At 43.3% G+C, this 26,800-nt stretch overlaps 2 protein-coding genes across 5 annotated transcripts; one reads left to right on the top strand and one right to left on the bottom strand.

Moving 5' to 3' along the window:
• Positions 1-26,800, bottom strand: LOC128414602 (uncharacterized). The gene is made up of 2 exons (XM_053390142.1): positions 25,976-26,800; positions 1-288 (listed from the first exon to the last, which is right to left on the bottom strand). Exon 1 carries the CDS (start codon positions 26,747-26,749, stop codon positions 26,000-26,002), a length of 750 nt encoding a protein of 249 aa, XP_053246117.1. The 5' UTR covers positions 26,750-26,800; the 3' UTR covers positions 1-288; positions 25,976-25,999.
• Positions 10,197-24,145, top strand: SLC16A14 (solute carrier family 16 member 14). Of its 4 annotated transcripts, none has more exons than XM_053390140.1 (6): positions 10,197-10,831; positions 11,574-11,710; positions 15,678-15,954; positions 16,317-16,460; positions 20,324-21,310; positions 22,168-24,145. In XM_053390140.1, the coding sequence occupies exons 3-6, from the start codon at positions 15,693-15,695 to the stop codon at positions 22,317-22,319; spliced, it is 1,545 nt and encodes a 514-aa protein (XP_053246115.1). In that variant the 5' UTR covers positions 10,197-10,831; positions 11,574-11,710; positions 15,678-15,692; the 3' UTR covers positions 22,320-24,145. The 4 variants fall into 4 exon arrangements, with proteins under 4 accessions (XP_053246115.1, XP_053246114.1, XP_053246116.1 ...); XM_053390139.1 differs by having other exon boundaries at positions 11,570-11,710; XM_053390141.1 differs by lacking the exon at positions 11,574-11,710 and having other exon boundaries at positions 10,197-10,810.

Genomic DNA, 26,800 nt, shown 5'->3' with positions numbered 1-26,800 from the left:
GGGGTTGTGCTTCTATGAGATGTAAGGGGAAGGCAAGTGAGGGGACTGCATAAATGTCCCTGCCACCCACACCACCCTGGGGATAAAGCAGGTCTAAGGCAGGAAGCCTGGCTGTATGGGCATAGCTTCCCTGAACAATCTTGAACCCTGACTTTGCAGGTTGGGAGTCCTTGGATGCTGAGCCAGGATCCCCACTTCCGAGGTCCTGCTCCACCTTTCGTATGATCGGATGGAGGGCAAATGACTGGAGGTCAGTGGGATGCAACTACTGATTACTCCGCTTGAAAGCTTAATATAGTGGAAGCCAAGACCTCCTCCACTGAATGTACATTTCCTGTTTCCTATCGGGCACTTAAACTTGGCAACAGCAGGCCCCAACTTGCAAGACAGCAGTTCTGCTAGTCAGACTGCCGGGTGTTCCTGGAGACAAAAACATATGCAGAGCCAGCTCTCCCACAAAGGCAGGCTAGACAGCAGAAATTAAAGCGCCCCTGCCTGCAGTGCTGGAAGCAGCACGTAAACCTATATTGTTTCTGGAATGGCTGGCCTGCCCTGTCAATTGAGAACATGTCCCAGAACCTTAATAAGCACCAGACCAAGACAAATCACTGACTGAGGCAAAGGGCAAGATTGTGGGTCGCTGGTAGTGCGCTGCCTTGGACTGCAAGCCCTCAATGCAGTGCAAAGTCCACTTTATGACAATACTGAACATAAGGAATTTCTGGTGTCTTGAGCCTGCCTGTCCTAGCCCTTAACCTTTGCCTTAGAGGGAGAAAGCATCAGCTTAAAGCCTGTGGCCTAACTTGGCTTTTTCTGCCAGCATTACTGTCTGCAAAGAATCAGGCGATGACTACAATCCTCTGCAAGCTTAATTTGGATTCAGTCACGGTGGGATTTACTTTCAAGTAATAAGTAGGGTCATCTGCTTCTGCGTGTTTAGAATTGAGAGCTGAGTTTGTCCTGGAATCTTATCTTAACCTTCTATTTCCAACCATGATTGCTGTGATTTATTTTACAAACTTCTCTGTTGAAAGATTATTCTCTCAAGTAAGTACGCACAGGATCAGAGTTTTAGATCTTTTTCTTCTTCTTTTCTATTGATGATATTGAGGTCAATTTCGGTCCAGTTGCTCTTTTTCCTGTGGATTTGCAAAAATATCAACTCGCATCAACTTCAGTACATTAAAAGAGGTCGCAATGTCTGACTCTGAGCACTTCCTGAAGAACGGTATGCTTCTGGCAAAGATGACAACTGTTACTGGTCCTTTTTAAAATTAACAGAACTGGTGTGTGCGCAATACAGCAGTAAATTGGATGCGGAAAAACACACGCCGCCGCCGCCACCAGGGATTTGAAAAATAAAAGCTGAATCTTGCGTTAATTTGACATTACAAAAATCAAATCTGAATAACACAAATTCAGACAACTATAGAGAAGAAATATGGGATTAGTTTGTATTAAAGGGGGGAAAACTACACTGTAAATTTTGAGATCTATTGCAAAATGGAGTCCCCTACAAAATGCCACCAAAACTGGAATCTATGGGCATTTACACTGCCTCAGTTCAGGATTCGCTGTTATACAAACTGATATGTTTCTCCTGGAGACAGGTGTGAGTAACTGATGGATTTTATAAAAACTGGGGAATCGGTCGTTATTTGCTTCTTTGTCTCAGCAGCCTTTAGGTATCGTCCTATTATCTGCAGGCCACTTTGTAAAGTCTAACCTAAGTTGTAGCACCCTGCTTGTGGTTAACGCTTAGCTGGAATGAAATATTCAACGCAGCAATAGAGAAATTAAAATAATAATTTATTTGTCAGACAAATAAATGATAGGCACAGCGGCATATGGTTACCAAAGCTCTGCCTATGCTCCAGCCCTGATGGCCAGCACTTATATTTCCTCAGCCCAGCCCCCTTGCTCCTCCTTTGGCTGCCTCTGTCCAATCAGCCTGGTTGAAATTCCTATTGGCTGTTTGCTAGAACCAATCATAAAAGATACATCCATTTCCTATTACCTTTTATGGGAGACAAAGAGCTATATTTCCTTCTATCCATAAATGGCAGACAAGTAGCCATATATCTTACATTTGCCTCGACAAGGCACCTTAATTAACATTTCACCTTTTGCCCTATTCACTGCAAAACAGATGGCTAAAACAGATGGTGCATGGTTTTTTAATTTCATTTTAAAGAGATCTTGGGTTCACCTTCTCACACACCATCTATGAAATAAGAATCTAACATAAGAATCTAACATTTCTTCCTTTCTAAATCCTTTGCATAATTACATTAAGCCAACAAATCTCATACATAACATAGATAGCTTTTTAGAAGAAAAGGCCTTTGCAAAGTAAAAAAGGAACTCAGTAAAAACAGCTTCAAAAGAAGCCTCTTCAGTTTACACCCCCCTTTCCCAGCCAGCTTGCTTTTCCCATTAACTCTTCCCAAAATTTATTGCCCTTTAACTCTCTCAGTATACCTTAAACCTTAGGAAAATATGGCTAGAGTCTGATGGGAGGCACATGGTATTATTTTCTGTTAAACAATAAATCTTACTATTTACCAACTCTTAATTAGTGTTTTTGCAGCTTGATTGTATTCTGTAATATGTAGGGTCAGTGTAACATTTGCTCCCAGCCTGTAATTTCCTTTTACTACTTTGAGAAACTTGTCTCCTGCTACTGCTATAAATCAGGGGGGCCCTTGTTCAGGAGAGCAGGAAGATAAACAACTGCCAAAGTACTTAGCCAGCTGGTTTCTGCCTGGCATGAAACATACAAACATTTGCAAATATATCTTTAAGCTCATTTTAAAATACAGACCTTGATCAGATGCCTCAAAGTGAGTCTGCAATCTCCTTCTCCACTCTAAAATGTACAAATGACACTATTGGAAGGAACAGAAGCAACCGCTGATTGCAAACTCTAAAGAGTTGACAGAGCACTTTAGCTCCTGATCAGATTGGAAAGCAAAGCTGCAGGGCTGATGGACCACTTCCTGTAGGTTACCAAGCTGGGTGTGGTCTGTGGTCACCCCTGCTCTAAAGTGGGTTCAGCATGACTTATCACATAGCTGACTTATCACATAGATAGAACTACAGAAAGAAATGGAAGATTAAAAACAGACATATGAACAATATATATATATATATTTAAAAGCCCTGAAAGAAGGCCCTAGACAGCTCTTAGGAATGGCTTTGGTTGCTCTAAGGAACAGCTATGGTTTAAGATCAGTTCAGCCAACAAATGCATGGATAAATTATGTGATTGCCCATGAATAAAGATTAGACACGAGCTGAATGAAAACTATAATTTCCCACCGCATGATTGCAGAGAAAAGTCCTAAACTGTCACATTTATCAGGCTTCAAAAATTTGAATTATTCTAACAGAAAGGACAATGAAAATAGAAATAATATACTTTTATATTTGGATGTATACTGGTACCTGGGCAAAGATGCAACTGACAATTAAAAACCTAACTAAAACATGTCCATTTGCATACAAAATACCTTTAAATGAAAAAATATCTTATGACTTCTTACTTGGCATATGTGAAAACCTTTAACATTACTGGAATAAACAAGCAATTACACACATAACTTAGCAAATTGGAGAAGCAATACACCATGCACTGGGCGTGTGATCTGCACATGTCATTGAATTTAAAACTCTTTCAATATTTTTCTTGTAATATTTTTTTTCTAGTTAAAGGCCCCTCATAATCTGAGACCTTAAACTATAGCTTACTTAGCTTGTGTGCAAATCTAGCACTGTGAAGATTCTTGTGGCACTATAAAGATGAACAAGCTTATGACATAGCTTTCATGTTAGTCTACTTAACCAGATGCATTATTTTTTTCCCTGTTTCTTTTCTGAAAGACAAGACAGCACAATCCTATGCATAACTACTCAGAAGTAGGCTGGGCCCTACTGGGTTTATTTTGCATTGATAATGTTCTTGTTTCCTAGTGAAAATAGACCTTACACAACCTTTTCTTTTTTTTTTTAAGAAACCCACGCCAAGATTAAAATGTTTTAAGTTTCTAAGAAAACTATTTACACCTTGCTCAAACATGCAGAAGCGACTGTTTCAGGCATAACCTGTACTGTCTCTTCAGTTTCCTCAATATTTCCTAGAAATATTTAGGCAGGAGTTCATAACTGCTGGAGCAATAAGTGGCCTTTTCTACTTACCATCTGCACTTCATCCGACTACCTGCACTGGTAGAAGGACACTCTCCGTAGGGAGAAGGCAGCTCTGCTTTCCACCTGCACTGGATCTTCCCTTTCTCCATTTCTTTATCAGAAAGATTAATCCCTGGACAAACGGAGTCTCTTTACTGCCCCCATTCTTAACAGCTGGCCTGTTCTGCCTCTCTCAAGTAGTACAACTGATGCTCTGGGAGACCAGGGAAATTAAGAAGCGACAGTAGTACTGCCCCCTCTGGGATTCTGTATTCATGCTAATCAAGAATAAAGGAAAATGCTGCCTTTCCTGTTGACTTCCTTTCAATCTTTTAAAATAGAAAAGGCTACAAAAGATAAAATGCATTGATATGTACAATTAACACGTTCACACATTTACCCAATGTCTGCTGGAACAGTGATGCCATTGAGTGCAAATGCCATCCATGGCTGCATCACGGTCTTCTCTGTGCTCCTCCTCCAAGTCTTTCCAGCCTTCTTCTCCAGTCCCTGTTGCCTCTTGAATATTATCTGCTTGGTTTGCAGTAGGGATCGGGTAGGGTTGCCATATTTCAAAAAGTAAAAACCAGGACCAAAAACCAAAAAAGGTGATTTTCCTATTGACTTGCCTAAAATCCAGGATTAAGTGCCGCCTTTCGGAAATCTCTCCCCCCACCCACCGTCAATTTCACCTTTGAAATCCCGGTAATGTCCGGGAAAATCTGGACATATGGCAGGCCTAGAATTGGGCACAAATCTGCTTCAGATCACATATAAGATGTTGTTGTTTAGTCGTTTAGTCGTGTCCGACTCTTCGTGACCCCATGGACCAGAGCACGCCAGGCACTCCTGTCTTCCACTGCCTCCTGCAGTTTGGTCAAACTCATGCTGGTAGCTTCGAGAACACTGTCCAACCATCTCGTCCTCTGTCGTCCCCTTCTCCTTGTGCCCTCCATCTTTCCAGGGAGTCTTCTCTTCTCATGAGGTGGCCAAAGTATTGCAGCCTCAGCTTCAGGATCTGTCCTTCTAGTGAGCACTCAGGGCTGATTTCCTTCAGAATGGATAGGTTTGATCTTCTTGCAGTCCATGGGACTCTCAAGAGTCTCCTCCAGCACCATAATTCAAAAGCATCAATTCTTCGGCAATCAGCCTTTTTTATGGTCCAGCTCTCACTTCCATACATCACTACTGGGAAAACCATAGCTTTAACTATACGGACCTTTGTTGGCAAGGTGATGTCTCTGCTTTTTAAGATGAGCCTGCCTAATTCACACTTTCTGAAACAATATGTGAAATGAACAACAATCTGCCTTACTAAATCCACACCTCTCTGAATTTTGCTGTGCACGGCTCCAGCCAAGTAATGTCTGTAAAAATGCACATTAAGGTAAAGGGTGCATAAGAATGCACATATTAGTGATAATCGCTTACAAAATACATTATAGTGTTGCACACCACCGTAGTCTCTGAGTGGTGCGAGATTCTAGGTGTTCCAGGCATTCACCCATGATTTGTGTTTCCTTTGGGGATTGAGGCATAGTAGTGATATCTTTGTGATATATGTTTTAATTAAACATAAATACAACCCAAGCCTACGATGGAGGGGTTCACAGCATTAACATTCCAAGAGGGTCCTGTTTCTCCCATAGACACAGCCTTGGATTCAAATAGACATCAAACATCACACTGTGCCTTTCTGGCTTTCCAGGCTGCAGCTTTACCTCTAGGTCACATTGCACATACTTTCAGTTCTAAACTTTGGCTTTTCTCAGTATCTGCAAGTTGGGGGGGGGGGGTATGGGCCTCACCCATTTGCTGTCTCACACAGAGCCTTCTCTCACTTGCTTTCTTAATGGCTCATCACCTTTCCTTTGTTCTCTTAATGGCCCATCACCTAGGTGATTTCCTGAACACAGGAAGCTAGCCTGGCTTGATCAGCTTTTAACATTTACTGGGACTAGGGTGTCTGGCACCCAGTTTAACACCCCAAGCCTTGTTTAAATTCTAACACTTACTAGATCCAGGAATTTATAGTGGCCTGGCACCCACAAGACCATAGCAACATTAAGGAAAACTGCTTTCTGAAAAAAACATGTTAAGGGAAATCTACGCAAAAATATGTACATTAAGATAAATTTGTACTAAAACGAGAACTTAAAATAATAATAATCTGGAGACTGATGTGGAAATCTGGAGAGCTGAGTTTAAGATTAGAAGAATGAGAAACTGAGAGAAGCCGCAATCAACAGATTCACATGCCTCTAGTTTGTGGGTGTCATATTGTCTTCCATTTAAACCAGGGGTCACCAATGCAAAGCCTGTGAGCACCATTGTGTCTTGGCTGAAATGGCGTTGTGGGCTGAATGGGGAGACCTGGCAAGCCTAATTATCCCTATGGGCTGTAGGTTTCCCACTGCTGCTACATATTTCTATTTAATTTTAACAGCTCTTGTAAACTGCTTAGAGGTTTTGTTACAATCCAGTGGTATATGCCTTTCGATAGATAGATCGATGAGGGACCCCACATACCAACAAATGCCACATTTATTTGAAAGCAGAATCTTCCATTTTGGTGGTGGGCAAGAAGAAGCAGTCAAGGGATTTCCTAAAATCAAGGCCTGTCCCATAGTTTTTCCTTTGGGCCAAGTAATAACTGAATGGAGCATTGGCAAGTCACACTCTTTCAACTACCCACCTAAAATTAGAACAATAGTGAGTTACCTCACAGGGTTGCTGTAATATGCTTCCCATTTTAAGGCCATTTTATGCCCTTCCTTGAAGGAGGTGTGAGACTCTGGCATGGTCTTAAGAGCCCTCTCCAGCCTCCTTGCAAAAGCTGGAAGAGCTTGCCCAGCTTTGGGAAGGAGACAGGAGGACTCTAGGACCCTGACAGAGCACCTTCCCACCTCCTTTCCGAAGCTTTGGCTGCGCACACTGCCCCAAATCCGCCTCTGATGAGTAGTAGCTTTGAGAGTAAGTGAATCAAACAGGAAACACTGGATTTTGTAGCCCTCTATGCAGAAGATAGGTCACAACTACAACACTGTCATGTGTACAGAACTCCAAAGTTCTCAAAATATTCTGTTTTTGCAGCAACATTTCACTAAAGATTAGCTCCGTTACTACCTTGGTATACAGTGTTTTGAGATATCTAACAGCAGAATAAAAACCACATCCTGCATCCAGGAGAGGCAGAACGGGTTTAGGTGAAACAAGCACAGCTCTAACAGGCTTTGTCGGTGGTATTCACTGAAGTGTTTTCGTTTTGTTGAATGATAATGGTTAAATAACCACAAAACTCATTCTCCCAGTGCCAATCTGCGCACGAGGAAAAGATCGACAATAGAAGTTCCAAGGTTTGTACAAGTACAATTTAAAAACAAGCAAACACTCCAGTGAACACTGAAAATGATTAGTGGCCACAGAATGCGGAATGTGTGTTGAGAGAAAAACAGAAGTGGATGAAATGGAGTATGCCATAAAAGGGCACAGCTGGCTTGTCAGGCAATGCTTTGTTAAAAGTCCCACTTGTTCTCTCTAATATTAAACTGGCATGTGTGGGTGAGGTAAAACCCTAAACACATCCAATGAAGATGTAGTTGGTTTTTCAAAAAACAACAACAACCAGCTGGTATCTGAATTTATTATAAATTCTTTTTATACTTGGAATTGCCTTGTAAAACCATGTGAAGATACTTCATGGGAAGTGATTCATATGTCCTGCTGAAAGAGATCCTTATCTTTTTACTGTCTCATGTTCCAGTGAAAAATGAAAGGTACCAAACTGACCACAGAAGGCAGGAAACACTCAGTTTTGTGCTTCCTTTGGTTTTGGTGTTCCATGATATTCATCCTCATGTTCTACCTTGTATTTCCTTGCTTTTGACGTTCAAATAACCTAACCATATTCCTTCATTTGACATTTACAGGGGATCCTTTTGTCATCGTTGTCACTGGACCCTTTCTGAGGACAGGAATTTGATTCTCCTTAATGCTATAATTTGGAAAATTCACATATTGCTGGGTACTTTTCTTCCGTAGCTCTGGGTCCTCTTTGGGGTGACAAGATGAGTGGGGAGAGGACATGGTCTCCTTTGACCAGATAGAAAAATTTGGATGGTACAGGAAATTATCTCAAGACAATAGTCTGAATCTGTACTGGAACTTTTTTTAAAAAAAACTGTTCTTATATTTGGAATTGTTTTTTAATGTTTGTGTTGTATCTAAATGTGGAATTTTTAATTGTTTTATATAATGAACTGTTTTTAAAAATATTTTACAGTTTTCTTGCTTTATGGTTTACACTGCTTTGTTTTATGATTGCATACTTTATTGTGTGCAACCTGCTTTGGGACCTTATGGTAAAGGGCAGGAAAGAAATATATTAAACAAATACAATAAATGTAACTTTTCAATTTACTAATTTCAGTGTGTTTTTAACACACACACACTGGGAGGAGTTCTCATACACCAGTGTTTCTCAAACTTGGGTCTCCAGCTTTTTGGACTACAACTACCACCATCCCTAGCTAGCAAGACACGTGGTCAGGGATGATGGGAACTGTAGTCCGAAAAACAGCTGGAGACCCAGGTTTGGGAAAGCTGTTATACACAACACAATTGAAAGAACACCTGCAGTGTCTGAAGCTTAGCACCATTGAGAGTCTATTTTAAATAGGGGAAGGAGCTAATCAGAATCTGGAGAGTGGGAGGTGTTTTTTGGGGGTTGTTTTTTTAAAAGCCTTTTACTCAAGCAGCACAATCCTACAAAAAATAAAATAAAAATAAAAATAAAAACACTCTCCTCCCTCGAACAGCTGCTATAGAAGTGGAAAAATTAAAACACATTCATACACTTAAAACACACCACACCACACCACTATAAAACCACACACAAAATATTAACACACACACACATAATCACAGAATCACAGAGGGGAGACTTTCATCCTCATCTTGACATATTGGGCGGGGGGGGGTTAACTCACCCTTCCATATACATGCCACACTGGATCCATGGGGATCAGCTGGGGAGCAGGGAAGTGCTGCTTTTCTTCCTGTTTGTGTTATGCTAGGTAAAGGGATCCCTGACTGTTAGGTCCAGTCGTGGACGACTCTGGGGTTGCGGTGCTCATCTCGCTTTACTGGCTGAGGGAGCCAGTGTTTGTCCGCAGACAGCTTCCGAGTCATGTGGCCAGCATGACTAAGCCGCTTCTGGTGAAACCAGAGCAGCGCACGGAAACGCCATTTACCTTCCCGCCGGAGTGGTACCTATTTATCTACTTGCACTTTGACGTGCTTTCGACCAGCTAGGTTGGCAGGAGCTGGGACCAAGCAACGGGAGCTCACCCTATCGGCTCAGTGGTTTAGACCACAGCGCCACCCACTGGGTAGGGAAAGTTAAATATCACCCCCTCTTGCACTAGGATGGGGGTGAAAATTGGTCCATCCCGGCTTCTTGGTGGGGAGATTGTCAGGGTCTGGCTCATGGAACTGGTGGGCCACATTAGGCCCAGAGCCGCCGAGGTTTCCTCATGCTTGATCTAGTCCATGAAAGGGTGTGCCACAACAGATCTGTTAACAGGCTAACCTATGCATGGGCATTCAGCAGTTAAGTCCCAATGAGCTCCAAGGGGCTTACTCCCAGGTAAGCATGCATACTAGTGCGGCCTTACTCCTTCAGAAGGTGGTGGACTCTCCTTCCTTGGAGCTTTTAAAACAGAGGTTGGATGGCCATCTGCTGTGGTCACTTTAGATTCCTGCATTGTAGGGGGTTGGACTAGATGACCCTTGAGGTCCCACCCACCACTACTATGATTCTATGATACAAGACAAAACTCGGCAGCGTTTCACGATTTCAAGGCTGTCCTCATCTGAAAACTAAGAAACTAGTCCCTGGCGTGTTACTACTTAGAAAAGACGCCAGGGGTCTGAGCTGCTACGTGGGGGTGGGGAAAGGCCAGGGTAAGTGGTGAGAAGATTTCTGGAACGGGAAGCCAAAAGCCTTTCGGAAACAGGAGTGTAAATCTCTTAATCTTCCCTGGGGCTGTTTTTGGTCCTCAGGATTTCCACACGCGGGAGAGGCCTGTCTACGAACAACAACATCAATGCACCGCTCGCTCCTTCTGCCGCGCTCTTCTCCCCGATGGCTCGCTGGGCTGGAAGGGGGCTTTTCCTGCCCTAAGCCGGGCTGCGCAGCAGTTGCCCCTAGCCAAACTTCACCCAGCGATCGCCAGAGGCCCCGGCAGCCCGCCAGGTGCTTCCAAATCTCCCTTGCGCAAAACCAGAATCAGCCGGTGCCTCGCACACATGGGCAGAGCGCGCCGACTTGCAAGCGGCCAGAGATGGGCCGGCGGTGCAGGGAGTTGGTGGAGGAAGATCACGCCGAGGCGAAGTGCCCTGGGGACGAAAGGGCAACGCTCGGGGGTCGAGGCCGGCGGGGGAATTAAGCCCCCACCCACTCCCGACCTCGCTTCCCTGCGTCCCTCCCCCGACACGGGCGAGGAGAGCTCCGGGCGGGCGCCTTGCTGAAGATGCCACTCCAGACTGCAGCAGTCCCGGGGACTCCGCCGCGGGAAGCAGCAGCAGCAGCGGATCCGCCGCGCTCGAGAGGCGCCCGGGAGTAAGCGCGGCTCCCTCCGGGGTGAGTGGGTGGGTGTGCCAGCCAGGCCTGCCCTCGAGGCTGGGCACCGGAGCCTGGGCGGCCTCGGGCAAGCGGGGAGGCATGCATGGCGCGCCAGGCAGGCGGGCAGGCTCCGCACGCAGCGGCCGCGAAGCTTTGTCTGCTCCCGGCAGGAAGGTTTCCCGCTGCTCCCGCAGCCGCTGTGAGGTAACTCGCGGTCAGTCGCCTTGTGGCCCCGCCGCCGCGCGCGGTTCCGCCGCCGCTGTCCTTCCCTGCTCCGCGCAGGGCTCCTTATTTCGCGCTTTTTACGCGGCCCGCTCCCCACAACTCCGGCCAGGCTTCTGCTCGCGGGGAGCCACTGAGGAAGGCGCCAGAGGCGAGAGCCGCCACCTGAACGAGCCATTGACTACCATGAAGCCACTGACTACCCCCTCGCCTTACGCTTGGTTAAATACTGTCCCCCCCAAACGTGTTCTTATTGTGCCTGAGGCGGAAACCAGGGGAGGGTTTTCTCATCTCTTTTTTATCATTTAGCACTGCCTGTCTCCGCCTGGGTGCGGAACTTTTTTTTCTGTCGAGGGCCACAATCCTTGTGTTCGGGGTCGGAGGCGCATGTTTTTTGGAGGGCAGCGGAGAAGTTAGCGCTGTGGGCGTGGCTAGGGCAAAAAATGGGATTGCCTTTCAATCCCACCATTTCCCCTTGTGTCTGTGACACCCCATTTCTCTCCCTCCCTCTCCCTCCATGCCTGGTTCCGCCAGATAGCCTTAACTTGGAAAGAGCTTTCGAAATTAGCGGGGGCTGCATGCCGTGGAAGTGTACAACCTGATCATTAACTCTGCAGTCCTAAACCTGGCTACTCAGATGTAAGATCCATCGAGTTGCGTGGGACTTTCTCCCAGGTAAGCAGGTGTAGGTGCCTTAAGGCACCATGCAGGACACAGCCTGCCATTTCACATGCTGCAGCCTGTGGTTTATTTTGAGATATTAAGCATGATAATCTGTTACGAGACTGGCTGTTGCCAAGTAAATGAACACAAGAGTACCTCTTGCAGACAAGAGACTTCAGTGGTGCGTAGCCTTGGAGTGAAGAGGCGCTTGCCAAGTATTTATTTTGAAATTTTATATGCCTCTTTTCAGGGCTAAGTGCTCTGGAGAAGATTTATATAAGCCATAACATCAACGACAACTGCAGTATAAAACTACAATTTTAAAAGTAACTTGGCATAAGTAACCTTATTTCTACCTCTGAATGTTGGAGGACATGCAGTACTTTTTCATTTAAGGCAGCTAACAGGCGGCAATACTGATACAGGCCAGTATCCACATTTACACAAAACATCCCTGAGGGTTCAATGTGGTTTTTTACTTAATAAATGTGTTTAGCATATACACATATACCTGGGAGTCAGTCCACTTGAACTCAATTAGTAGACATGCATAGGATTGCATGACTGGAGAGCAAAACCCCTTGAATTCGGTGGGATTTTCTTCTGAGTAGACGTGCTTGGGCAAGGCAAAAATAAATGGGTTGAGAACCAAGCAGGACTTTTGCAGGTGGGATGGAGAGAGAATCCTGCCTGTTCCTAAATAATTTCCCTTTATAAAGCAAAAACTTACGTCCAAGAAAGCATGCTTAGGGTCACAGTCCAGTCTTCATTCACGATGACCGGTCACCAGATTTTATAAAACGAAGTTTGATCATAGTAGTTTAAATGAAACAAACCCCATGGCGATCATGTATGTGATACATTGGATTTAGTAGGAAGGTGCTCAGCAGGACCATTTTACACATGATCTATGACCCCCATATTAGCTGTGCCCATGTGAGAAGCAGAGGGAAAGAAGTAGAGGGAAGAGGCACATTTCAGCATTCTCCTGAGGATAATGCTTTGATATCGGCTTATTCTTATGCGGAAGGCAATTTTGTAGGAATTACTATAACACACATGGGGAAGATGGTAGGAGTGGGGCTTCTGCTGCGCCTACCCATGCATAAACATACTGTACAGCAAAGCAGGTCTGCAAAATATTAACAGCCTATGAGCGGATTGCTTATTTCTGTCCATACCAGAAATGCCTTTGGCACAGGAAATTAGTTATGTTTTAAGAGATAGGAAAAATCACGGAACACAATGCCCCTGAGTTCTGAGTTACACACGTACCAATATTCAGCGGCCCAGAGTTGATGGAAACACTTCTACTATTTTTTGCTACTGATATGGCAGTAACCAGGAACTACCACATAAATTATGTCTTTGTTACTTAAGTCTCATATATATATGTGTGGGTGTGTGGGTGTGTGGAGAGAGAGAGAGAAGAAGCCCTAGCCATTTTGCTTTGTTGTGCTGTTTAAAAAGTGTATTGGTCAAATACTGCAATTATGCTTTAATTGTTGCTCCTTTTTCTTTTTTTAAGAAAGTATCTCAGGACGTGTCTTATGTTTTCAAAAACAGAAATCAAAATTTTCGTGTTTTTATGTAAGGGTTGCGACTGCAGACTTTTATAAATGGGCAGGCTTGCAAACACATTAGAAGTGATTTTCTCAGATTTGATATTTGGCCTAAACCATCAAGACAGAATACTGGATGGAAGATCATCTGGGAGAGCCAGTGTGGTGTAGTGGTTAAGAGCGGTAGTCTCGTAATCTGGGGAACCGGGTTCGCGTCTCCGCTCCTCCACATGCAGCTGCTGGGTGACCTTGGGTCAGTCACACTTCTCTGAAGTCTCTCAGCCCCACTCACCTCACGGAGTGTTTGTTGTGGGGGAGGAAGGGAAAGGAGAATGTTAGCCGCTTTGAGACTCCTTAAAGGGAGTGAAAGGCGGGATATCAAATCCAAACTCTTCTTCTTCTGGGAGGGGAGGGTGGGGAGCTGGAATAATTAATATCATTCATGTGACAAACACGAGGACAGTAGTGGCCTGTAGAGCTCTGGCCAGTTTGCCTCTCTGACACAGCTCTCTTGTGCAGCCTTAGGAAAATCCTTTAAACTGCTTCTTCTTCTTTTCAAAGCACCATGTATTGAATATATGCAACTTAATATAGCTTTCAAAGGGCCCAGATTTACAGACATTCTGAGCATTTTATGCTCCATGGGTATCTAGCCAAATCAAGAACTGCTGTTTATTTGCTGGTTAAATACATTTTTATTTCACCCAGGAGCTCAGGATGCCACACGTGCCCTCCTCCTTTTATCCCCACAACAATCCTGTGAATCAGATTAGGATGCAACATAGTGATTGACCAAGATGACCCAGTGAATGAACCTCATATCTAAGCAGGGACATAACAAATTTTTAAATGGCAGTAGGAGACCTTCCTATGCAGTAAGTCTGAGAGTAGGTCTAACTCTGGGTGGTCCTACACGTGGCCCAAGGGCCCCATGCGGTCCTCAAGTTCTTTTTTGGTGGCTTCTGCAACCAAGCATGTGGCCCGCAGATTCTGTGTCAAAATGCTTTTGCCACCCACTTGATATGAAAAGTTGGCCTGCCCTGGTCTAGCTGAACTGTGGGACTTATCAACAAACATGCATTAAATCACACTGTTAGCGAGTTGGGCCCTAAAATGTAAATAATCTAAACAGAGTTGCAGCTAATAAAACATTGGGCTTATCATCACTTTACTTCAATCTCCCCATCTGCGAAACTGGCACATTCCTGTTGTGATTTTAGTAAGGAATAAACTACACGTTATGTGTAGTTGTGTTATTCCTTTATACAACGAAGCTGCAGGTGCTTCAATTTGAAGTGAAACACCAATAAGGAAGGAAGAAGTGTGTGTGGAGGGGGATAGAACCGCCCTTTTACCTCGTGCTGTTTTTCTACTGAAAATTGCAAGCCTCTGAACTGTGAATAATAATAATAATAATAATAATAATAATAATAATAATAATAATTTATTGTTTATACCCCGCCCATCTGGCTGAGTTTCCCCAGCCACTCTGGGCAGCTCCCAATCTTAACCCCACTAGGAAAAAGGTATTTTGGACAAAATTTGTGGGAGGAAATAATGTCTTTCCCAGAGCAAAGATGACCTAACAGGGTTATTAGGAAGACAGTATCAGTTATGGAAAGAACTTTTTACACTAGAAGAACAAATGCTAATGTATTCAGGAATCCCAGTTATTATGTCAGTGTAGCATTTCGGACTTGCTGGCCTTGTTTGATTAAGAGCAAACAGCAGTCACTGATGTTTGGCGTTGCTGCTCTAAGGATGGTCTGCGGCTTTTCTGGCAGCCAGCTTGTTGCATGACACTTAGTTGTGTGGAGTAATCTGTGAGTGAATGGAAGAGACAAGGCTGGGTCAAGGCTGCTCTGAGTCAGCAGTGAGGTGAGGGCCAGTGTCCTATCCTAGTTCTGGGCAGCTGATGGCGTGTGCAGAGTTTTGACAAACAACCTTTCCTTTTTCTGAGTGTGTTTGCAGTGCAGATATCCAAAGATAAAAATACATTTCGGGTAACAGTGTGAAAACATTTTGCGGCCAAAATATCTGTCCCTACAAGGGCACGGTTAAGTATTTCAAATCCTACAGCTGTGGCTGGGTGTTGAAAATCTGCTTCCGATTCATGTCACTTTGGCTGCCTACAGGTGATTGGAGAGGAGCTGAAATTTCTCAGAGTACATTTTCCCGATATTTTTCTTTTTCTCATCCTCCCTCTAGGAAAAATGGAGGCCATTTTTTTCGTGGGTGGCGGTGGCGGCGGCGGCTGCCATTTCCACCCTCATGAAGTCCCGGGGTGTTGTGGAGGATGCAAAATGGCGGCCGAGCTGTCAACAAACCAGTTTTATTTGAGTTGATGAATAAAGCACCAAAGAAACTAAAATAAAAGACAACCCTGAGCCTGTGAAAACATTTTCTGTTTGTTTCAGGATACTTAGTGGAAAATGTACACCAGTCGCGAAGATGTTGGCTATGATTTTGAAGAGGATTCCAAAGACAGGGAGAAGAAGCTTGTGGCAAATCCAGATGTTGATGGTGGATGGGCTTGGATGATTGTCCTTTCTTCTTTCCTGGTGCACATTCTCATCATGGGATCACAAATGGCCCTTGGTGTTCTCAACATGGAATGGCTTGACGAATTCAGCCAAAGTCGAGGCCTGACAGCGTGGGTCAGCTCCCTTAGTATGGGTATAACCTTGATTGTAGGTAGGTTCATAAGCCACTCTAGAAGAAATGAATATGCCCAAGATCAGTTCCTGCAGAGATAGATACATTTATGGATCAAAATATTTAGCAACAGTCCCTTATAAAATATGATACTGTTTGCCTGTTTCCATTTTTCTGTAATCTCTGCTTGTCATGAGTCATATTGTCTCAGTTTCATATATTGATTAGAAATAAGTGCCTAGATCTTTGAGAACCGATGTTTAGCACTTAACAGTTTTGAACAGGTGGCCTAATATTTACTGATCTTATTGCTGGTAATCAGTGGTTTCAGTGTGGTTATCCTCGTGAAGAGAATAAACAAAGCTTTAGGAAAACAATCCATTCTTCGTGTTTTGGCACAGGTCCTTTTATTGGTTTGTTCATTAACACCTGCGGTTGCCGGAAGACAGCAATAGCTGGAGGGATCTTGACTGCTGTAGGATGGATACTGAGTTCCTATGCCTCAAATGTATATTACCTCTTTATAACGTTTGGGGTTACAGCTGGTAAGCATGCTTTAGTTTTGGAATATGCATTCAGATTTTCATTGTAGTAACTGATCTGTAAGAACACAGAATGCTAAAATAAGCAAGCCTGAGTTTGCAAAGAGGCAGTCACCCTGACCTACAGTTCCTTCTGAGCACAGTAACTCTACCACAAACATGTTCCTTAGCCTGTAAGAGTTTCTTCATGCATGTCAATGGAGGAGGGTTGGTTTGTGCACACAAAACAGTGCACATGAGAAGATACATCACATGTTGGAGGTCAAAAGTGACACGTATGCAGCATCTACATAAGCACTTTAGATCACCTGCATAGATACCTTAATTCAGGTGATGCATGGTAATTCAGATTAGCTGGAAAGCCACAACCAACCTAAATATTGAATGTCTGTATTTTGTTTCACAGCAAATCATACACCCCTGTCACACTTCTTGGGCAGATTCCCAAGTTGCACTTGTTGCTGCTGATGTGAAATAGCAAGTTTCACATGTTTGTTTGTTTGTGTGCCTCCCACATAAAACATTTCCAGGGTTTGCAAAATATTTAAGAGCAGAAGATGCAATTACAATAACATATAACAATAAAACATGCAGTTTACCCATAGCTCTTGGACATGCTTTAAGATTCCAACGTTCCCCTTTGTCCTTCCAAACTAAAAGTACAATGGTAATTTGAAGGTGTGATGCAAGCATGTTGCCCCCCTCCATTGTCCTTTTTTCAACAATGCAGGCAAGGCAGCACTAAGATTAATAGTTAAATAAGACCAGTATAACTTAATGGCTGCATTTGCATGCCACAATAAGCTATAAACCATCTGTTATTGTGCACCAGCAAATCACTCCCACTTCTATCCTCTCTACTACTTCCAGCTAGTGCGCAGAGGGGAAAAACGACAATCCCTAGCTGAGCATTGTGTCTGAAACAGGGATCATGATTTGTTTCACCCCAACCACAAAGATCAACCAAGATTTCTTCTTGGCTTACCAATTGTGGTTTGCTTGAATGCTGGTTTGGACATAATACTAAGCCGGGGATCATGGTTTCTTTTCTTTGCACACTAAGAGCATGATTTGCTCACGCACAGTAAGTCATGGATCATGGTTTGCCATGATGTGCAAATGTGTTGAGCATTTGACAAAATCCCTTTGCTGGAAACATACACCAGTTATTTCGCGTACAGAATGCCATAGGAAGAATACAGCACTGTGGAACATAAAACGCTTGGTGTTCCTTTCAGAAGCATTGGAGTGAATGTACTCAGCTTAGTGCATCGCTCTAAAGCAGGGGTTCCCAAACTGGTCTGCAGGCTACCACTGGTCCGCAAGCTTTACTGGTGGTCCATGGCACGTCTGGGAAGAATGGTAGAAGCAGTGGCTGTGAATGGCAGGCACAATTATTATTATTATTATTATTATTACTTACTAAATTTCAACCAAAGATCCTATTTGCTGCTCCATCGCTCTAAGATCCCAGCAATCTGCCCACAGGGTGAGTGGGATGGACCAGGATAGAAGGTGACTAGTGATGTGATAAGATAAGATACAGCACCTAGCACAGCATGTTACAGTTGCTTACAACAGGCAGAAAAATCATTAAGTGTCAAGACCCTTGGCAATTTCCAAGTGGTCCATGGAGGGAAAAGTTTGGGAGTCCCTGGTCTAAAGGAACTAGATAGATATTGGGGTCACCTAAAGTATTGTGTCATTTCAGGACAACTTCTTCCTCTTTCACATTGCTGATCCTTGTGAGCAATATTCACTGGGGTTGATTTGGCACACTGCATCTTAATCATATTTTATTTGCTCTTTCTCAGAGTGGATTTATGGTTTTGATATTGATAATCTTTAAATAACCTTTCCTCTGAAGGTGGCATGACAGTCTGGTTAAACAGACTGGCCCGGGCCAATTCAAAAGTTTCATAGAATCATAGAATGTTAGAGTTGGAAGGAACCCCAAGTGATAAACTCACTTGGCATATAAAACTTGGCAGGAACTCATACAAAGTTGCTTAAAGCAATATATTTGAGTGTGTGCCATAGGTAGAGAGCTTATGATCTTGATGAGGCTTATTACCAAGTAAGCTACCAGACATGGAATACTGTGTACTGTTCTGGCTGCCACAACAAAAAAAGAGAGGATATTTTAGAGCTGAAGAACCAAATTGATCAGCAGGTTGGAAGAACTGCCCTACAAGGAAAGGTTTGGATTTGGGGTTTTTTATTTCAGAAGGGAAATGAACAATATGATACATGGTAGAGGTTTATAATTATCACGTGCGGCATTTGACAAAGCTTTACATTAAATTAATTTAGATAGGCCTTGAACTGGCCTATGCTCATTGTGTTAAGACAGATAAAACTGTAGATGTTTGCTATCCCTTTATGGAAGTGGGCAGGCAGCCTTCTGCACTCAGCTGTCTTACTATGAGTGTGAGAGTATAAATAGAAGGGCAAAAAAGGGGACAGTAAACTTTGTTGTTTATAGATGAGAAAATTGATTTTGAGCTTGAAACACCACAAGGCTGTTAATCACCACAAGAGATATCTGAAGTGGAAAAATCCAAAAGACACCCCCTGCAGTATGAAAATACAATGATAAGAGAAAACAAAACATTATGACCCCATTTAATGGCATACGGAAGCTGAGTTGGACTTCTCTTATGTCTCCTGGTAGGGTTATCCTGTTCAGTAGAATAAATATTAGTCTTCTCTCTTTCTAAGGCCATAGCAGACCCCATTAGAATAAGAGGAGAAATTCCACATTCATTCTCAGCCTGGAATGAGGGGCCGGTGGCAGGTGGAGAAGAAACCTTAGGAATAAACTTCTTGTAAACTGACAACATAAGCACATTAGGTGCTTAGAGACAGCAAAAACATATTCAGGCAGAAAGTATATGGTCCATTAGTCTGCAAATATTTTCTTCTTTTCACAGATGATGCCACAGTGTTGACATAAGAGCAGATTGTCTATTCTGGGACACCCACTTAAACCAATTAACTTGCTAGGAATTGTTTGAGCATCAGTGAAAGCAGAACTCAGAGCAGTTTCAGCTGTTATCTCAGAAAAGGAACAATTTTAAATATAGTAAATAAACCTTTAAAGTATATGGCTGTGGTGGTTGTGGAATGGAAGCCACAAACTCAATCCCTAGTTATTAGTCCTGCATGTGAGGTAGCTTCTACCTTTAAGGGAAACCATGTGTCTAATAAATCTGTGGCTTTTACCTGAAACACTGATGATAGATCCCATTCCAGCATGCATAATACTATTTCTGGAATCAGGCTTTGGTGTTAGTTGAAGAGTCATTCTGGCTTTGGAGGTTGATACGACTTGAGTTTGAGATTATGTATGGTCTTTCTAGTGATGGAGATAATTCGTTTATTAAGCCCAGGTGACTATATTTAGGTCTGATCTTACAGGTGTCGGGAATTCATGGCTTATACTACTACAGTATCAGCTCTGGGATACACAGCTACGCCTCAGTAGGCTGATTTAAACTTTGATTTGTGGTGCTCAGAATCATCTGAGTGTGATCTGTTATTCCCAGTCTTTATCACGACACATTTCTACAACACATAAAAGCTTTACAAAATACTGCCAAAGCATACTCCCATGTCTGATAGCAGCATACAGTCACGCCTTGTCATCATTTCTCAGCATTTGAAACCATACTGGAAGCTGCTTAGCTTTGCAAATGTGCTAGCAGTTTTAGTGCTGCCCCACTAGTATGCTTGTGGAAGCCTATCCTTAATCCTTAGGTGAAGCCATACTGGATAATAACGTTTGGGCCTTGTGTCAATTTGCCTGCATGTGTTATGACTGCAGTGAAAGTTCTCCAGCCGATTCAGGAATCTCTCTTTTTCAGGTGTTGGGAGTGGGATGGTATACCTGCCTGCTGTGGTCATGGTAGGCGAATACTTTGAGAAGAGAAGAGCACTTGCCCAGGGACTCAGCACAACTGGGACGGGGTTCGGTGCTTTCCTGATGACAGTTCTGCTGAAATACCTTTGCATGGAGTTTGGCTGGAGGAATGCAATGTTCATCCAGGGAGCGGTCTGTCTGAACCTGTGTGTTTGTGGAGCGCTCATGAGACCAGTTTATTACAAAGAGGAAGCCGCTGAAAAAAGCGGAGAGGGAAACGTCAGCAAGAGCCATGCAAAAGCTCTCTCTTGCTCTGCAGAAACACTGGCATCCAATGGCATCTTACAGGAAGAGGCAAAAGAAGGGCAAGGTAAGAAGGAAAAGTCTGACATTTTTTCAGACTTGGAAAACAAAGATGTAACCAGACACTGGAAGAATATCTATGCTCTTTGCGTGCTGAAGAGGGTGAGTCAGCTGACTCTTACAATCCAGAAAGGCTTTCGGACCTGGTATTCTAGTTACTTTGGCGCTGCATCCCTCTTCACCAACAGAAAGTTTGCAGCCTTTGTGTTTTGGGCCTTATTTGCATACAGCACTTTTGTTATCCCTTTTATCCATCTTCCGGAAATAGTGAAGCAATATGGCCTATCTGCACAGAACGATGTATTCCCTTTGACCTCAATTATTGCCATTGTCCACATTCTTGGCAAGGTCATCCTTGGCATCATTTCTGATTCACCCTGCGTCAGTGCTTGGAATGTCTTCATGGCAGCCAACTTCACTCTTGTCTTCTGCATTTTCGTTTTACCACTAATGCACACATATGCTGGGCTCGCTGTGGTCTGTGCCCTAATAGGATTTTCCAGTGGGTATTTTTCACTCATGCCTGTTGTTACTGAAGATTTAGTTGGGATTAAGCACCTCGCAAATGCCTATGGAATCATCATTTGTGCTAATGGGATTTCAGCACTCCTGGGACCACCTTTTGCAGGTAAATGCAAAGTTTTGTTTGTCCAACTTTACATTCCATGCGTGCTTTATAGCCCCTAGAGTTCATAGTGAGAGCCAGGGTGATGTAGTAGTTAAGAGTGTTGGACTAGGACCTGGGAGACACGAGTTAAGATCCTCACATGGCCATGAAGCTTGCTGGGTGGTCTTTGGCCAGTCACTGCCTCTCAGCCTAACCTACTTTACAGGGTTGTTGTGGGCATTAAATGAGGGGGGACCATGTGTGCTGCCTTGAGTCCCTTGGAGGAAAAGGTGGGATATAAACACAATAAATAAAATAGTGAATCATTGCACGTACAATTACCATTCATTCTCACCCACTCCACGCCCTTCATGGGCCACATTCCGTGTCAACAAATATACCTTGGTACATTCTTGATTTTAAAGAAAGGAGCTCCTAGTGTGGTAGAAGTTGTTTGACAAGATAACACAATGCTCACAGGGCAAGTTTGAAGATGGAAGTTCACCAACATCTGCTTTCTCACAGATGTCTAATCTTATTGGCTACCAGCCACTACCTCTGACCCTTTGTTGGCTGACTCTACCAGACCCTCTGGCTTATAGCATACTTCTTTTCTTGGGGGAGTTTTGTGCAGATGCAGACTAGAGTAAATCAGATACCAGTTAGTGTAAGGCAGAGCAACCGCAAAGCCATACAATGCATTGCAGAATGGTTTCTATGAAAGTTAAGATGGATGAAAGACAAATGGAGGTGGGGAAAGAGACTGAGCATAGTATGATACCAAAAACTATGCTATGATTAGAATAAATAATGTTCTCTATTCTTCACTGATTTATTGATCATAGCCTATAGATAACTGCCTTGCTCTTGTTTTCCAGGCTGGATTTACGACCTGACACAAAAATATGACTTTTCTTTCTACATATGTGGCTTGCTTTACATGGTGGGAATCCTCACTTTGCTCATACAGCCTTGTATTGGAAAGATAAAGCCATCACCGGCAAAAAACAGAGAAGGTGGAAAAGTATAGCACAATGTACTGAGAGCTTTTTTAAACAGAACGTCATTTCATCATTTGTTTTTCCGGAAATGGTACCAAACAGAACATCTAATGGGACCAACTGGACTGAAAGTCACCGTCTTTGGACAGTAAATAAAGTTCACACTGCCACTATCAACGGACTAGTGGAAACAAGACTACAGCTGGTAGTTTTATTGGCACCTTTTCAAAAGCTGAACATCCTACTGACATAATGGTGCAGCTTTGATCAGTAGCTGAAAATAAGTTCTCTCTTTTGTTATTCACAGAGGTTTGACACAAGCACAATTCAGCAGACTGGAATGCAGTTACTCCTTATTTACCGGTACACTAACAGGAAAAAGAGGGGGAAAATAATTAGCCCCATTAGGAATCACACATATGAGAATCATTTCTATTGGTTATTCCAACTGTTGATAAATTAGTTGTTGAACATCAGCCAGACGCCAACCTGCAACATGTTACTACACAAATTAATGCGAGTTTCTGGGGAACCTTTGGCCCTCTGGATGCTATTAGACTCCACTGCCCATGAACCTCAGCCAGCTTGGCCAGTGGTCAGGGATGATGGGAGTTGTAGTTCAGCAACATTTGAAGGGCAGTATGTTCCCAACTCTTGTTTTAAGGACTCAAGATAATGAAAATGGTGTGTTTATTATTATTATGAGATAAATGATTTGTGTCTGCAGACCACGGAGCAATTTATTCTATTTGCGCTAGCTTAAATAACCTTGAGATAGCAACATGGGAAAGAAGGAACAATGGCAACAAAAGCCCAAAGCTTTAAGTGGTTTACTAGTGGGGAGCTACATCATGGTTCTTAGAATTAAAGGATCAGTAGCGAGGCTACTGCTGCTGATTTCTTGTTTACATATTTAGCCAAAAGGTGCCAGTCGGAGTGACCTGACAGTGTCTGTGGATCCGAGGTCAACTGTAGCAGTTACTAATAGTCCTAGCTGCGGAGGTACAGTGGTGCCTTTTCCTCTGCAGAGTTCAATTCCAGTTTTTCTTGCAGCAGTATTATCAGGATAACAGAATAGGTGGGAAATAATGATTGTTTATTTAATTTCACAAAGAGTTGATAGGGGCAGGTCAGAATTGCCTTCCGTGGCTTTGGTTAAATTAGCCCAGCCAGAGCATGCCATGCCTCATATGTCAGATCTTTTTCCCCCCATGTAATTGCTATGTCACATGCCTCTGCTAAACAAGCAAGGCTGGAACATACAGCCTGCTGATGTTAAGGGGCACCAATCATGGCCTCTGCAAATGCAACACTAAGGATTCTGGCACTCTTCACCATCTCATTCTCCTTCCCTAAGATTAAATAGCTTCTTGTGTAGTGACCCCCTGCCATACAGCAAGCTGCCCCTGCTTGTGCATGGGAAACAGCTTCTGAAGCTCTGCAACCAAGGGACAAAGCTAGTTCCCAAAATTACTGCAAAGGAGTTAAAGTCTACCATTGTCCTAGCTCTTGGAAGTCCAGTGTATGATTTCCCCCCTTGCTGCATTATGCCTCAAAAGCAGGATCGGATTGTAATAACAAAATAATTTAGATGTGGAAGTGTTTCTGTCTAATTGTAAAATACAGTAAGGACTATGTTGCACATCAAAATGCAAACATGCAAAAAAAAATTCTAGACACAGCAGCTTTAGTTCAGGGTATTTTTTGGGGGGCGGGGTGGAGAAGTGGATGATTAATTCTTTTCAGGCTGACTGCTTTTAGAGCTGGAACTTCTTTCCCTAAGATACTTTTCTAGGTTTCCAGATGGTGTTTATCTTGCAGTACATGACTTTAGAATTGCAGGGACCTTCTGAAGAGGCTTAGAAAACATTTAGCCTTTGGTGTACTGCCTTCCACTACTGTGGAGAACCGTCTTATCTCCCTGTGATTTTTGCCAAAGACAATCTCGTATGTCAGCTAGAAAGAATCTTTAGTGTTCACTTTACTACCTCCCAAAACGTTGCAGTTTAACATTCCCTCAGAGGGTTTTAGTCTGGAAAAAAAAAAGTTTCCAAATGCATACAGAAATCCCTGGCTGCCTTATTGTTTGTGTAATTTACTGTACTGTTTTTAATTTTATTGTGTAACCTCAAGGAGCCACTTTCTCAGGGTGAAATTTATCAAGGGTATATATTTTGTCTGAGAAGGAACTCCTTAGAATATAACACAGAATGTTCCATTATATATACAGAGAACAAAATATATACATTGTAAACCTGAATACGGCTTTTCCAAACTGTGTTTGTATGGGTTTTTGTTTTTGGTAGGGAGCACAACAAAACCTTTAAGTGCATTACATTTTTAAAAATTATGAGAACATGGTGGGGCAGTATAGAATTGGCTGGTTCACACATTTACCCAGTTAGTGATCCCCTCCATGTGGCAGCAGAGGAAGTGCTTTTATCTAAAGCAGTGTTTCCCCAACTTTTTGAACTCAAGTCACTTCTCCAGAATTTACTCTACCCTCTGCTGTTGACAACCCTGCACCAGTCTCTTGGGCTGTTCCATATGTAAACAATAGAGATCCTTGTACACGTGTATACCTTTCCCTATATAGGGATCTTGCTACTGAAAACCTGGCATTAGAAGAGGAACAGAACATCTGTTTTCCTCATAAAGTCATGCACCGCAAAACATCAGAAGAAAGCAGCGTTCTGAACTCTTCATTCCAAATTGCACCCAGACGATGATGCACCAGTCATCTTCTGCCAGGGGGCATTTAATGCACCCATTTCTTCAGAATTCAGCCCCTCTTTGGAACATTGCCTCCCTGCTTTACCAAGCCTTTCATGAGCCAAAGGAAGTCTGTGCTACATTCTTGAGAATCCCGACCTAAGGTGACGTATAGCATGGGCACTACACATGGAGATGGAATTTGCACTATTCTTCCCTTTCAAAATGAGGAAAGGGAACACAAACCACAGAGCAATCATAATGGGGGGGTTGGAGGAACTGAGCAGCTAATTCTCCATTGGCTTTTGGATCCAGCCTTTTAGGGTAGGGGAGTGGATCTGGCACCATAATGCCCTACTTTTGGAGCTTTCTGCTGGCTACTGCTGATGGTAGCTTACTGCCTACTGGGCTGGAGGTGGGTATTCCACTGCAGCATAGCTTACTGCCTACTGGGCTGGAGGTGGGTATTCCACTGCAGCAGAGCCACCTCCATTAGGGACATTCTCCACTGGTGGGAGACTGGTGCATCCTAACCCGAGCCATCAATGTTGGGGGATTTAGGATTGCCCCATCAGGATACAGGTATATGGGTCTCCTAAAGAACATGTTCTTTTGGATGTGGTGAAGAGGGATGATTTCTGGCACAAAAGGCTATTTCTGGCCAGGGACGTATGTGAAGCAGCCTAATGTTTGGTGCTTTGCAATCATTTATCTTTCAACTATTTTATTAAGGGTGCTTATTTTTGTGTGTAAATTAAATTCTTGTTTAAATATGTAAGTGCAACGCTGGAATCTTAAGAAAATGTAGTACTGTAAAAGGAAAATGTATAATGATAAGATGTACTTCAATGACAGCTTTTGCTTTGTTGTTGGAATGCTACTGGTAATTTTATGGAGACTTCTCACAAATTTAATTATATGAAATGCGGATGTTTATTGCTTTGAACTGTAATTCATTTTTCTATTTATTCACATTATTGTTAGTTGTTGTTGTTGTTTAGTCGTTTAGTCGTGTCCGACTCTTCGTGACCCCATGGACCAGAGCACGCCAGGCACCTCTGTCCTCCACTACCTCCCGCAGTTTGGTCAGACTCATGTTTGTGGCTTCGAGAACACTATCCAACCATCTCATCCTCTGTCGCCCCCTTCTCCTTGTGCCCTCCATCTTTCCCAGCATCAGTGTCTTCTCCAGGGAGTCTTCTCTTCTCATGAGGTGGCCAAAGTACTGGAGCCTCAGCTTCACGATCTGTCCTTCCAGTGAGCACTCAGGGCTGATTTCATTAAGAACGGATGCGTTTGATCTTCTTGCAGTCCATGGGACTCTCAAGAGTCTTCTCCAGCACCATAATTCAAAAGCATCAATTCTTCGGCGATCAGCCTTCTTTATGGTCCAGCTCTCACTTCCATACATCACTACTGGGAAAACCATGGCTTTAACTATACGGACCTTTGTTGGCAAGGTGACGTCTCTACTTCTCAAGATGCTGTCTAGGCCTGTCATTGCCCTTCTCCCAAGAAGCAGGCGTCTTTTAATTTCGTGGCTGCTGTCACCATCTGCAGTGATCATGGAGCCCAAGAAAGTAAAATCTCTCACTGCCTCCATTTCTTCCCCTTCTATTTGCCAGGAGGTGATGGGACCAGTGGCCATGATCTTCGTTTTTTTGATGTTGAGCCTCAGACCATATTTTGCGCTCTCCTCTTTCACCCTCATTAAAAGGTTCTTTAATTCCTCCTCACTTTCTGCCATCAAGGTTGTGTCATCTGCATATCTGAGGTTGTTGATATTTCTTCCGGCAAT

Source organism: Podarcis raffonei, chromosome 5, assembly GCF_027172205.1.
Source record: "Podarcis raffonei isolate rPodRaf1 chromosome 5, rPodRaf1.pri, whole genome shotgun sequence".
NCBI lineage: Eukaryota > Metazoa > Chordata > Lepidosauria > Squamata > Lacertidae > Podarcis > Podarcis raffonei.
The sequence above is the reverse complement of the archived record's forward strand: the minus strand, read 5'-3'. Positions and strand labels throughout refer to the sequence as shown.